The sequence below is a fragment of the Ixodes scapularis genome, unplaced genomic scaffold (genome assembly GCF_016920785.2).
Source record: "Ixodes scapularis isolate PalLabHiFi unplaced genomic scaffold, ASM1692078v2 PGA_scaffold2__306_contigs__length_199485367, whole genome shotgun sequence".
NCBI lineage: Eukaryota > Metazoa > Arthropoda > Arachnida > Ixodida > Ixodidae > Ixodes > Ixodes scapularis.
Genome location: NW_024609857.1, coordinates 101,680,339 through 101,695,138, shown reverse-complemented (window position 1 = coordinate 101,695,138; position 14,800 = coordinate 101,680,339). Strand labels below are relative to the sequence as shown.

Here is a 14,800-nt window from a genome sequence, read left to right as displayed (position 1 = left end):
ACAGTGTGCGTAAAGTACAGTACAGGTAAAAAGTACTTGCAGTAAAGTACAAAGGCAGTGAGAGGTTATGCATTTCAAGTAGAGTAGTAAGTACACCGGGTGCAATGTGCTTGAAGGAACGTACTAAAATACAATACATTTCAAGGTAAGTACCAGTATTTTTAATAGAATCTTTCATGATGCCATTTCATTCCCATTACAGTGTTTTTTTTATCTGGTACGCATTGCTCCAGAGGTAATCGGAGGTGCATCAGTTTTTTACGGAAATGGCAGCTAATACTATATAAAGTCAATTCGCCACAGAGTAGTTGTTACACTCTCGCTGACAAACTACATAACACAATCACCCTAGAAGGGACTTATTTGTGTCGGTCTTATAGCCGCCATTACCTCACTCAGAGAAATGACCTAATGACGTCTTGAAAGAGCGCGTTTTCAGACGACGATACGCCATTTTTTTTTTTTTTTTTTCAAATTTGGGGAATGTATGTTAAAGTCGGGAGTTTTACTTTCCTCGGAAAGTACAAGTACATGTTTAGAGAATGTACTTCAAGTACTTAAAGTACGAGGTTTCTAAACAATAGTACTTTAAGTACCATGCACTTAAAGTACAAGGTTTCTAAATAATAGTACTTTAAGTACCATGTACTTAAAGTACTCTCCAACACTGCTTGTTTATTATTTTTTTTTTTATAAAAACGTTGGGGGAATTATTAAGGTTTCTCGAACGATCTTCAAATCTTTGAAGGTCTGCATATTCTATGCTTTGGGAGGAAAGGCAACACATAAGGGTCCCCTTTGCGTTGCCCTTTAGCACGCGATTCTTCGAGTACAGCACAAACTACGGGAGCACCAGATGAGCTTCAGAGCAGGTGCTGCATTTTGTTGGCTCCTTTGAGTGGAAATGCAGTGTGAGCAGCTCCTGTAGTGGGCGAGAGTTTCTACGTTGAGGAGAAGCGGGGACCAGCCCTTTCTTTAAGTGGGTCATGTCTTCTTGAGCTTCGGGACACAGAGAAACGCCAGTCTTCGGCGCTAATACCGCACGCAGTTGCTCGGCCTCTCTTGCGTCGCGCCTGTTCGCTCCCCGCGCTTCGTAGCAGTGTTGTTACAGAGGGATGGTGGGGGCTCGGGAACATTTTGGGGGGGGAGGGGGGGGGGGTTTCGGACTCTCCAACCCATTTTCTCCCCCTCCTTTCCTACGCCATATGCTTCCCCCTCTTTGCAGATATCACCTGATCTTCAAACATTTTATCTCGTTTATGCAGGAATGTTTGTTGATAGGCAAAACAACCACTAAGATTCGAAAGTAATTTGTAATTTGAGTAGAAGTTACTCAGAAAAAGTAATTAAAGTAAACTACTAATTACCAAAATAAAAATGTAATTGAAAGTTACTAAACTACTCAGAAAAGTAGTTAAACTACAGTAACTTGAGTAGAGTAATTGAACTACGTACAAGTCTGATCCTAAGTAACTAGTTCGAGCACTCCTCTGCGACATGGTGCAGCTCGCTGGATTGTGCGCGCGTACGGTCCGTAGGTTCTTTTTTTTTTTTTTTTCGTTATTTGTCAAGTAGCAGGGGTAGCCAGAAAACTTTGTTGGCATTGCGTCTTTCGTCAGAGCAGCTTTTCCGCTGGGCACTCAGGAGGACGTGGCCCTTGTAGACGACTTTCCACGATTTACTTAACAAACCTTGACTCAAAATGTCTCTCGCAGATGAAGTTTGTCGGCTGCAACAAGTGGTCTTTGCGCAGGATCGTGTCACACCACGACTTTGGGAGGTCCTCTTTGTGGAGTAGCACAAAGGGACAGATTCTCCGTTCACGTTCTGTATCTCGCGTTGCACCGCGTGGCGCGAACCACTTCTTCCCCATTGCTGGCAAATTCTGGAAGCCGAAACTGGCCAGAAACAAAAAGATAACCGCGGAAAACTGTGCAGCGGTGCAGCCCGGCGCGCGCTGCCGCCTGGTATACCACTCAGGAAAAGACGGCCTCGGCGTTGGTGGCGCTCTCTGGCGGCAGCAGAGAGAACCGCGTTACGATCTATACCGCCACAGCTCTTCGGCGGAGGCTTAGCGTTATGCCACCTGGAGTGTTTCTATCACCTACTACTACTACTAAGCGTTGTTATGTTGGAAGAGAATAAAAAAAGGGGGGGGGGGAGGTGGAGGAGAGGGCCAATTGTGGATGAGCACCGGTTTCTATCACCGTGGTCAGAGCGCAACAGAACACAATCGTGCCCGTATTGGTACAGAGCAAGGCTAGTATAGCTGAGCGTGTACCGTTCCCATCGATAGAAACCTGAGTGTTTCATTTGTACTCCGCTTCATAGTGTAAGCATCACGGAGCGCATTTGGGCGGATTAGGGTGTCTACATGTTTCCGCCGCTCCGGAGCGGAAACATGTAGGCACCCTAGGGCGGATCGTTGTCACTCCGTAAGGTAGTTGGAGATACGCTTGTGTGGACGAACTTTTAAAACTTTTTTGGCCTTCGCAATCATAATTGACCTTTGCATTCCTCGCAACTGTACTTGCTTAGCAATAGGTGAAGGTATGCAATCTCTGCTCCCGAAATGTAGCTTGCAGAATTATATCCTGCGCCCTTTCCTCGTGAATATTCGAATGTTATATTCACGCTACAATATTCTATGTGTGTCGCATAAGGCTCAACCGTATTTTTTTTTTCTTTTTTCTGCTGTATTAGAATAATGGCCCTATGCCGCAACGGTAAAAGGAACGACTTCCTCCTTTCCGGGAAATGTGCGGGTTTGGGAGATTTAACATCTGCAGTTTGGACGTAATTTAAATAAACTAATAGTTACAAAAAATTATGTAAGCTTTTTTTTGTAGCTTATAAAAAACCGATGGAGGCAGACCGAATATTGTTAGGCATAGTCGTGGACACATACATCTAAAAACTTTCTGACTCAGACGTTCATGTTAGCAAAAGTTTTATGCATGATGCGTGCAGATAAAGTTTATACAAATATGAATGCAGATGCTTAAAGGTGTAGGTACCGCTTTGAGAAGGCGTATAAAAAGTGCCTCGCCACTCAAACGTTTATTCTTATTTGTTTTTCTAGCGTCATGAAGAAACACACAAACTGAGACGAACATAGCGAAATTCTGTTTTTTTTTTTTTTTGTTCCTGAAAGTATGCAACGGCCCTGATAGTTGAAATGAATAGACATGACATCAACCACAAAATGGTCGTGTACGACGAAAGTCTTCATGTATACTAGCGTTATATATTTTATGGTGCCGCTTTAATATTTATAAAGCAACCTCAGGGTCATAATCGTTGCATTTTTTTTTCACATAATTATAGGCAATGTTAAAAGTAAAAACGTAATGGACTACATAAAGGAGGCAATTTTGTTTAGTTGTGTAGAAACGAGATTTAATCCGGGGCTGGGGACGAAGCGCGGTCGTCGAAATGTGGTCCTGTCTGTCCTCTACCCTACGACTCTTGAACAATTCGCGTTGTTTCTTTCATGCAGGGATGTCAGTTAGCTTATATTTTTATTATCTTCATTTAATTTCTAACGCATGGGGTTATTTTGGGTTTACTATGCCATCCTATATAATCCAGCTGTTTTATCGCTAGCAATCGGCCGGATCAATTTTCTTTTTGTTTTTACCTTTCAATCTTTTTTTGTTGTTTTTTGTTCTTGCTGTTTTTACCAGAAGCGAATATCATTCAGCTAACACTGTGAAAGCAGTCGATGAAGCTACCGATTAGTCGAGCAAGGCCCTAAGAACCGACAAATATCTGAACCGACTGATCTGTCGAAAGTGGAGTCCCTTCTCTAAGGCTGCCAAACTCTCCACAACATTTATTTACTTTCTCTCCCTTTCTCTCTTTCTTTCTCGTTATTTTTATTTGGACCTCCGTATGAGGTTGTCACCAGCATTATCTTTGTCGCTGGCAAACATAACATAAAAATTATATTAATTTGCCGAATTGCAGGTCTTTGTGCACACCATGTTCTCAAAGTGCATAACCACAAAACGCCTATTTTTGCACACTTATATGGGCATCAAAATAGGGCGGTAAAGTGTTAAGAGTGGAAAAGGGACGCGCCAGCCCGTTTATCTTTTTTAGCATACCTCACACTTGAATCAAACGAACAGTTATTGTTAAATAACACGCTTCTAAAACCATTCAGTGATTTGCATAGTACTTCGAAGCTGACAGCCTGACATTAGACCAAAAAAGGCATATACATTTCAATCTGTGCTCTCATCTACTGTCGTCGTTCAGCCCACGGTGTTTGATACTATATTGTCCCTTCTCTAACCTGGTGCACTTTTGCTTCTGCGTATAGGGAGAAAGTTAGCTAATCTTCGTAACAATGAGATAATGATATACGAGGTCAGAGGCGCTAGACGCCTAAACGACGGTAATCTCTTTCAGCCACTGGCCACCGCCGAATGAATGCAACACGGACGGCGGAAAGAATCAGAATCCTAGCAACTATGCGAGGGTAAAGAGATGGAGACGGAAACAGAGACTACCGAGATTACGATGAAACAATGCAGTAGTCGGAAGACGGAGAAACTCGGCTGGCGAGGAAATGATTAGTCTCGGTGCAGGGAACGAGCAACGCGGCCCAAACGAGAAGCACAAGGAGCAGAATGGCACGTGACTTCTGGTCGGGTCTCCTCTGTCGAGCTTTGTGTCTTCGCCCGACTCGTCGGTCTCCTTCGCCTTTTTTTGTTCTTTTTTTGTTTCTCTTCCGACTCCTCCTTGCGTATCCGGCGAATGTGTAACTAATTACGTACTCGGTCGCTACTTTCACACCCTTCATTGCAGGAGCAGGACTCGGAGTTTTGATGCTCCTGTTTATCTCTAGCTTTTTTTTTCGTCTCCCCATCCTTTCATTCTTTCGGCGATAGCCGTTGTTGGCGAAGTTTCACTACGGATACCTCGTGTGTTTCGTGTGCGTAAGTCCTAGTCCGCTATGCTTATCGGGAGACCGTTTAAGCAAGTTATTTTTTTTTTATTTGTACATTAAACAGGCCCGTGGGACGTGGCAGGGAGGCAGAACATTTAACGAAACGATACATTTCATACCTCCAACAAAAACCTTTAAACAATACCGTGTATACAAAATTGGATACAAGACGCGCCCAAAGCGCGAATAAATAGCGGGAAGATTTCCTCGCTACATTCAGCGGAGAATCATTGTCGTGACATTGTGAAGTCAGCAATGCCTTGTCACGTAACGTCATGTCACGTGACGTCAGGGAAAAATGTGTTTGTTAAATTAAGCGGGAACATTTTTTCACGTGAGGTCATGGTGCCGCGTGATGTCAGATAATCACGTGATGTCGTAACGTCACGAAAGTCTAATTGTGCAGCTTCTGCGCTATCGCGGTGGTTTATTTGCGGGACGTGACGAGGAACCGGGTATTGTTTTATGTGTATTGTTTACGACCCATGTCCTCCTGCCTCCGTCTTCTACTTTGGCGCTTCCATCAGTGTCTTTCTCTCGGTACTGTCGCGCTCGCTCGCGACGCTTGCCTTCCCGCGTTACACATTACCACCTTTCGGCTTCAACAATTGCTCTACAACCAAAGTGATTTAAAGAAACGACAAAATAGTCTTATCTATGCAGCGTCGGAATCTCTTCTTGGAAAAAGCGAAATAAAATAATAGAATAAAAAGAACGGACATCTAGACTGCTTAGAAAATGCTAGAACGACCGCTTTTTTTTTTTCGTTTTCTTTAATGAACGGTAGAGCCGAAGTGAGCTCACAAGACGGCGGCGACACGTTAACGAGGAATCTAACCTTTTTTTATATTTTAATAAATGTAAACAGAAAATATCAAGGAAAGCTGAACTAAAAGGTAAGACAAAAGTGCGAAACAAAATTAGAATCGGTCATGGCATGGGGACCAGGAATGACAAACTGTCAGAGGAACACAGTATAAAAGTGCGATGAACGTCCGGAGCGTGTGACTGCAAAAAAAAGCAAGTCGAGACATACAAAAAAGAATAAATAAAAATAAAGAAAGAACGGTGAGATCGTGGAGAAAAGGAGATAAAGAAAAAAAAGGAGGAACGATAGAGAGAGAGAGGAAGACGTGAGAAGAATCCACCGGTGAGAGCTATGGGCGCTCTAAAATTATTATGTACGACTAGGCCCGTTATCGCGCCCTCCTCGGTGGTAGCGTATAGCCGCGAAACTCGACTTCAGTGCCGCTGAGCTCGTTAGGCCTTGATTTTGCTTCCGTCGACTACGACGACGATATGGGCTGAAGGAACAGCGCACGGCGTCTGCGGAGGGAGCCTTCGCTTCGCCTGACGCCGCCACCGCCGAAGATTAAAGATGTAGCGGTGCGGCCCTCCATTGAGGGAAGGAAGCCCCGAGGCAAGATATCAAAGCTGCGCACTCCTGACTTGGCGTGTTTTTTTTTTTTTTTTTTGGTGTTTGCGTATATACGCCCATTTACCGTATGGCGTCTCGGCTCCCGGTGCTCTTGGTTCCGGAGGGGCAATTAGTGCGGTCTAATTACGGTACGGGAAAGCGGCTGCAAACGAGATTCCGCTATTGTTCAATGTCTCAAACTTTTTTTTTTTTTGCTAGCTGTGACGCTTTGTTGTCGTGCTCAAATGGGGTTTGGCGTTTCTTCATTATATCGCGATCGCACCAAGAGACGAGACACCTTGGCGTTACGATATTACTATGTGTGTGTGTGTGCCTGTGTGTGTGTGCCTGTGTGTGTGTGTGTGTTTGTTTGTGTGTGTGTGTGTGTGTGTGTGTGTGTGTGTGTGTGTGTGTCGAAAGACATACACACACATGTGTGTGCCGATAGAAATTGCGCTCATTGTTTCTATTATTTCGCGCACTTGATCATTATGTAGGAAGTAGTACGTCGCTGGGAAGTAGCTCCCGAAAGTCTTTGGCTATTCGGTAAGCCTGTCGCGGTCTGGACATTATTTTTTTTTAGGAGTACCGCTATCATGCGTGTGTGTTCTTGAATAGGTTACTCGGCTGTTCAGCGTTTGAAATATTTCCGCAAATAATGCGTGCAGAATTTTTTTTTAAAATTAAATCTAAAATACGAATTTGGAAATAGCGAGGGCCGAAAGGATTCCTCTCGAAAGTGATCTTAATGCTTAATATGAATGAATATTCCACATACACGCTCGCGGATCCTTCACTTTTTTTCTTCTATGACGTTCCTTAGATCCACTGATGCATATCGATTGCGGTTAAGCTAAAGTCCATACACAAACTAGTAGGTAGCTTACACAAAACTATATAAATTTCCTCAGACATTACAATTACAAATAGGCGTCACTGAACGTCAGTGAATTTGCAACGGGATCACGAGTCACCACACCTTGAGGCGGAGTAGCCTTGTCGTTGTATACAAAAATTGCCGATACCAATAGAACCTTTGCCAAACCCCGGCGCCATCGCGTCACTGCCATTGCTTAAGCACGTACCATGAGCATGTAATGGACCCGAAAGCTGCGTCATCATTCGGTGGGGACTCGGATCCAATCACGCGTTTCGTGCCCAATGGATGGATGGATAGATGAATGTTAATGGCTATACCCTTTGTGACGGTCGGTAGCTTGCGCCACCCAGCCTAAGTCTAAAAAGACTAACGTATGGTACCTCCCGCCTTTCTAAACTCAAGAAATGGCGACCATCAATGTTGCTCGATGAACTTTTGAAGAGGGTCTATTTGACACATTGACCTCGACTTAAGTGTCGAATGGAAAGACAAGAAAAACGAGTGATGTAGACGTTTTCTGTTTCCTGTCGTTCTCAATCACGTGGGTTCCGTCCGTACCTGGTAGGTGGGACAAAATAATTTAAACATTTCAACCTGGGATACGCGAGAAAATATATGGGAGGCAAAACAAGAAGGTGTTTACGAAATCACGCATTCTTCGTAAACACCGTGAGTGGCGTAGAGAGATCAAAACGACGTTTCACTGCGCACCAGAAGTGACTACATTCAAGATGGCTGCGCCCTTGTGGAAAAGCTGTATAGTTGAGGCGAAACAAATGGAACGCGTGCTTGTGGCGGGAAGGATACGTCCAAAAAGTATCCGAACAAATCAAGGGAGCAGATTCTTGGGACAGAGAGCCCAAGAATCGTTAGATTCGAGAACCACTAAGAAGACGGTATTCTTATCTTGACGAGGCAGAAAGTTAATTGACTTGGATATTAGCATTGCTAAGTGTGCGTCTTTGAATCTACGTAAAAGAAAGAAATTTGGACAAATACAGTACCTTCCAACAGTATTGTAGTGGACAGCTGACCACTACAATTTGTAGATTTGACATGAACAAATGACGAGGGTTTAAACGCATTTTGTTTTAAAACTGAATCGCAAACACAAAAATTCAGTAGATTCATTTTATTTTTGCACGTAACGACAACTGGCACGCATAAGAAAACTCAGGTTTCTGGAACAAAATGGAGCCTTTCAGTTCATTCTGCTGCTCTGCGGCGCCATTAGCTTCCTAAAACCCACACCGTCCCGCAGTCGGCGCCTCAAAGAGTTACTTGTAATAAGCCCGAGGTGCAGCTCTTATCAAGGAACTTTATCTGGAGCGGGAGGCGACATTGTACATTAAATAAGCACCGAAATGCTATGCCCAGTGTGAAATAGCAATGTTTTATTTTTCGGTGGTAAAGTTTTATTTATTGAGGCCGAATTCGTAGATATCGCCGATTGCTCTCCCCAGTGGTTTGCGAGAAGTAGATTCAGATGCTTTTCTTGCCATGAACCGCATATTTTTTTTTCGTTTTCTTCTATCGAAACACCTCTTACAGCGAAACTGTTATGTGTTAGGACCTGAAAAAAAAATGCGTCCATGGATGTTAACAAAAACTCCCGTTTAAATGGCGCTCCTTCGTTCCGATTCGTCGTAGCAAGCACAAATAAAAAGAGGAGGCAACCCGCGTGAGTCAGCCTTCATTGGCATTTTTAGATATACTTCGTTTCAGCTTTGGTGCGGGCGCGGCCAATGTTATGAGCCAAAGGGCCAATCAAACAGCGCAAAAAGCGCAGCGTCATGGCGTGCTTTCTGCGCTTGATAGGACTAGCCGGCGGTGGAGCACGCACAGAGACTTGGGGAATACCGGCTGGTCCTATCAACTACAGAGAGCACGCCATGACGTTTGCCTCTTTCGCTGTTTGATTGGCCCTTCGGCTCATAACATTGGCCGCGCTCGGACCGAAGCTGAAACGAAGTATAGTGAGGTCCTGATCCCTTGTTATCATCTACGGTCACCGTCTTATCTCAGCTAAGAGTGCGCCGTGACGAGACTGAGGGCAGAACGCGCCGATCTAACCTTCTTTTCTTTCGCTTCCGCGATTCTGGTAAAGAGACTTGGGCTCTTTATCAGCATCGTTGACAAAGTGCCCAAGTCGCTGTAAAACAATATAGTTGCATACCAATACGTATACAGTACGTATACCAACGACCAACAACAGAGCGTGTATTGAACACACGTTTAGCAAGAGCGTATCCGAAGTCGAAATAAAACCAATGTCGGTTTACCCTAGTGACCATAAGGCACTGATTACTTAAGTCACTAAGAAATAAATAAAGACAATTAAACAAGAAAGTCGCGTACGTGGCTTCATTGCAATAATATGTAAATCGTATAGATGTAGTACAGTCGTCGTAAAGTTTTCGTAAAGTCGTCTTAAATATAACAGCTTTGCTGGTCCTTCATCTTCACGTGAAGTAAATGGGCTTTACAATTTTTTTTAATGTCGTGCTTGCAATCGTGCGATGTGCAGGTACGACCTGATGAACTACCAAAAGCTTCCGGGCACGCAGCACTTCGACTACGTCCAAGTAGGCTCGTGGATCAACGGCGAGATGCGCATGACGGGGGACGTCCAGTGGAACAGGGCGCAAGTCAACCCGCCCATCTCCATATGCTCCCTGCCCTGCGAGAAGGGGAAAGTGAAGGTGGGTCTCTAGGCTTCTTTTCTGCCCGTTCTTGTGCACCCATGATGCTCTGTCCTAACGACTGCTGAATTTCATCGATATGGTACACTTCAGTGTACCATTGGGGGTGCGTTCCGTTCGTTCATTGAAGTAATGTCTCAAAACACATAACTTACAATCATTACTACTTTTTTCTTTTTGTTCTATTAAAAAAAAAAAAGCCACAGCAATTCCTCTTTTTTGTTCTTTTTTATTTCCTTTGGCTTGGGGGGGGGGGGGGGGGGGCAGTACGACTTAAAAAGTAATCCGTTACAAGAAACGGATTACTTGTAATCTGCTACTTTTTCAAGTAATTTTGAAATTGCCACGTTACTTTTTTTCGGAAGTAATTTGTAATGTAATTTTGTTACAAAATTTTGGTAACGGATGACTTTAATTATTCATTACTTTTTAAAAATGGGAGCATAATACGAGCAGAACATTCAGCAGCATAAATAGAGCAAGTTGGACAAAATAGAAAGCATCAGGAAGGGAAGAAAAGCCGAAAAGAAAACACGATTTTTTTTGTGTTACCGGTCTCTAGAACCACTATAAAAACGAGCAAGGCATGTACAAATATACGAAAGACAAAAATCAAGTAAGACAACGCCGAGTAGGCTCTCCTTCGCCTTCCATCCTGTTTTCCTTCTCCCGGGCAGGAGAAAGCTCTTCGTGTTTATTTGTATTTGTCTTTTACACCGTTTCACCCTTTCCAACATCAGCGACGTCTCCTGCCACCTGCACAGACGTCAAACGCGGCTCCGTACCACCTCGATTCGCGAGTTTACAACTCGTGTAAAAGACGCTGTAGCCTCGAGCGAGGGGACCGAATTCTCTTTGTCTGTATTCTAGCACACTTTTGAGGCACGGCTGAAAAGCGCCCGACACGAGACTAGGAGCATCGCCTTAAAGGGTACGGACGATACTTCTTTTGGTTTACTTGTCTGGGCATGGTGGTCGGATCCATTCCTGACTTTACAGTCAACCATCGACATAAAAGGGGGGGGGGGGGGGGGTTAGGCCATATAAGGACTGCTGACACAGCGAGAGAGAGAGAGAACGCGTAAAAGTGGTGTGATCCTCTATTGTTTTGTGAGACCGATGACCACCGCTTCTCTCGCTCTCTATGCCCTCCACCCCCCTGGCCTTCACGAATATTGGTATGAAAGTGAGCACCGATGAAAGATCGATAACCCATAACCACCACTTTTTCTCTGATGGTCGAGCTTTCGGTCATGAAGTGCTCGTCGTCACCATGGTTATTTCTTTATTAGATGTTCAAAATTCAGCGAATTAAAGAGAACGGAAACCTATAGAGTTTCAGTGCATACTTTGCTTGCCAAAAATACACGTTGCCTTTAGCAAAAACAACAAACTCTAATCTACGAAAACAGATCAAGGTAGTCTGGGACACCTGAATTCTGCATTAGAAACGTTAGAACCAAGTTTTTTTTATTTCTTGTGAATAACAGGCGAAGCATCCGAGTCAAAAGGTAGCTTTCGTAGATCGCTTCTTTAGCTCCGAATCTCGTAGCGGAGGTAGACGCTGTTACTTAGCACCGCCAGCTTTACCTGCACAATTCCAGGGATCATTTCCGGTGGCCGTAAGTTAGCGGGATGGCGGGTGTGGTTGCAGCTTTTGGTGCCTTGTCAGCTTAGAGATGAGCGGAGTGCACCTACGCTCTTTCTCTTTAATACAATTTTTATTCTTACACGGACTGCCATAATACGTGCACGGGCGTATGAGAAATGAAAAGCAGTGTTGCAGAACGTCTTTGACAAATATCAAAATTGTTTTATTGTTTTCTGGATAAGTGTGCGGAAAAAGTATCGCGAAAATAATTTGTAACGTAACGAGTAAAGTAACCCGTTACTTTTCAGCGAAAGTAATTTGTAACGGCAATCCTTTATATTTAAGGCTTGGTACTTTGTAATTGTAATCCATTACATTTTTTTCAAGTAACGAGCACAAGGCCGGGGAGGATACATTTCATAGACACGTCTTTAGTGCTTGTTATTGAGCGAATATAACGCGTCTTTATGTTTTCAGGGAACTAAGTCGAAACTCCCTTTTTAGCTCAAATCCTCATATCGTGCTCCTCACTCTCCATCAGACAGACCTAAATTCAAGATGATACGTTTTCTTTTCCAAGTTTTTTTTTTTTTTTTCGTGAAATCAAACATTTTGTCGAAAACTCGTAGCTAATAACGTTCCCTAAATATTTTATTTGCAAAATAAATTTATCATCAAAGGATTTTGCAATAATGGCTTTCTTAATATTCCGTGGCAAGCTTATTTTGCAAAATTTCTAGTAAGTTCTTTCTTTTACTTTTTCTTATTTTGCGGGGAATTTGGTCAAAATGTTGACTTGAAGGATTGAAATCAATGCCCTGAAATATGCAGAGAAATGAACTCGCGCCCATATCAGGTTGGCAGGTAGACCATCGCTACACATCATACGCTCGGAACTTTATCGGAAAAACACGAGTGTACCGAGTCACGAACCAAACATTTACTCATCTTTTCCACGTCTCTAAAAAACCTCTCGCGAACATTTTTTTGGCAAGATCAGCAAACGTATTGCTTTTATATACAGTTCTCAGCTAAAGTGCAGTGTAACCTCTCGGTGACGTCCACAGCAGAGTATCTTGAAGAGATAATAAAGATAAAAATAGCCTGAACTACAGATTCTTTTTTACTGTGCTCCTTCACAGGTGACAGAGAAATTCAGATGTTACTCCGGCAATATAGTGTACCCGAGGTGCATTTGAACCTTCCACAATGCATACGTGTTTGCAGTGACGTACGCGTGTAATCTATATGAATAACCATGCGCCTACTTAATTCTTCGTGAATAGAAATGCAAATCTCTGTGCGTCACAACAACCGTGCTTTTATCGTCACCAAGAGCCCAATAAACGTAGGGGTAGGCTTGCGATACGCACGATGCTTGTTTCACGCACAATGCTTGTTTCGCTTTGTTTCATCGGCGTTCTTCTCGTCAAATGCCAGAGCATCGTTGGCTACACCGCGATACTAAGGTGCTCGGTACTCTAAATGCCTTGCGCCTCTAAAGCTGCCAATCAACATACCTCCCAGAACGTGTAGTTAATGTTTTATATCCCGCGGTTAACAAAAATATATTTAAGAAATAAAAATCTGTTATTTGATATTAAAAATCAGCGTAACTCTCTGGGACCAAAAAGGGTAAATGGCGAAATCAATAGCCTATTTTGTTTTTATCATACGCTGTACTCAGTCACTTCCAGCGACCAGATGTCCTGTTCTTTTTTGCCGTCAACTCATTCTTCGAAAACACTCCCTTGCTCTATCTTCTCCTTCCGTTTCAGTCCCGGTCTCGTCACCCGCCGTCCGTCGGTCTTTCGCCCTCCCACGCTCACTCCTTAAAACAAAGGCCTCCCATTCTCCCCGACCCGCGCTGTCTGCGGAGCAGGTCCGACAATCCCGCGAAGCCCCTCGAAAATCACCGTGACTGTTCCCGTGTTGCGAAAGCCAGCCGGGCGAAAATAGCCCGGCGTCGCTCGATCCTGAGCCGTCAGATCCTGTTTGGCCGACAGCGCACCCGCATCCCCGCGGCGGCGGCATCGGGGTCGGTGGCGCCCTCCACCCCGTCGACCCGGGGTCCCCGGTCCGGCCCTAGGCCGACGCGACCGCGCGCCCCCTGTCCGAGCTGGGGGCCGGGCAGGAGGCGAGGCGGCGAGAATCCGCCACGAAACAACAACCGCCACCATCGGATCTGCCGTGAGACACGTCGCTGCACACACCGGGATAAAAGACAATCGCTGTAACGAGTTACGCCTGAGGAACACGGGATCTCCGCCAGCGGCTAGGGAGGAAGGCCCTACCGTAATCATGAGGGTTGGTTTGTTTGTCTGTTTTGTCTCTGGGCTCGCGTCTTTCGCCGGTCCTCTTGTCTGTGGTGGAGGGTAGCAAGAAACGTACGCTCGGACTTTCGGAGTTGAGTTTGTGCCGGTTTTGGTGAGTCGATACTGTCGCCGCTGGCGCGGAGCTTCTCTTTGATAATGAAGGGGTTCGAGTTCCAGCTCTGTTGTATGGCCACCGGCTCGCTGCGGATTTGCTGTCGAGAAGACAGGCCACTCGACATGTGACGGTGACCCACTTGACGCTTCTCCGGCCGCGAAACGCCACTCGGCGTGTGGGCGGGGTCAGGTGCTTACTCGCGCGATACTCTTGGGCGCAAACCGATTGTTTGCGATGCCGAGATTGTTACTGCAGGAACGCACACCCACATGGTATACACTGCGACGCCCACTCGCGTGGAGAGTCAAGAAACAAAAAGAGCGCGCAGTCAATGTGTGCCTCTGAGCGTGAAAGTGGGACTGGGAAATGGTTCCGATAATTACGGTCTCTCACCACCGCGAAAGGAAAACTATTTTTTTTTTCGGTTTTTCTTCAGTATACGGCGGGCGAGGGTTCCAAAATCCGTCTTTGGCGCATCGGAGCGCAAGGAGAGGTACGCCAATCGGAAGGCAGTGTAGACAAGGCCAAGAGAGCGCTCGGTGACGGGGCAGCCAACAATCGAGCACCGCCATTGGTTGAGGTTGGCGGGGGGAGAAGGGGGGGAGGGAGGATGCAAAAACATGGGTACATCTCGAGGGTACATAAACAGGGGACGTGCGCAAAGAGCAAACAAATTTGCATGCCGTATTGTTTTCTGCTTGGCTTTAATTGCTGGAACTTGTTTCTTTGCTTATGGTTGTAAAGGGCGCTGTGGCTCGATGGGTGGCATAATATAGCGGTGGTAGAGAAAGTGACCGACTAAGCTCGCAGAGAATGACTATTC

General features: G+C 44.9%; 1 protein-coding gene across 2 annotated transcripts in view; it reads left to right on the top strand.

Moving 5' to 3' along the window:
• LOC120845191 (metabotropic glutamate receptor 5) overlaps positions 1-14,800 on the top strand; it is a 460,349-nt gene that overhangs the window by 422,686 nt on the left and 22,863 nt on the right. For both annotated transcript variants that reach the window (XM_040503389.2, XM_040503390.2), the window contains exon 9: positions 9,782-9,956. In XM_040503389.2, the coding sequence (XP_040359323.1) occupies positions 9,782-9,956 (175 nt within the window). The remainder of the gene's footprint in view (positions 1-9,781; positions 9,957-14,800) is intronic.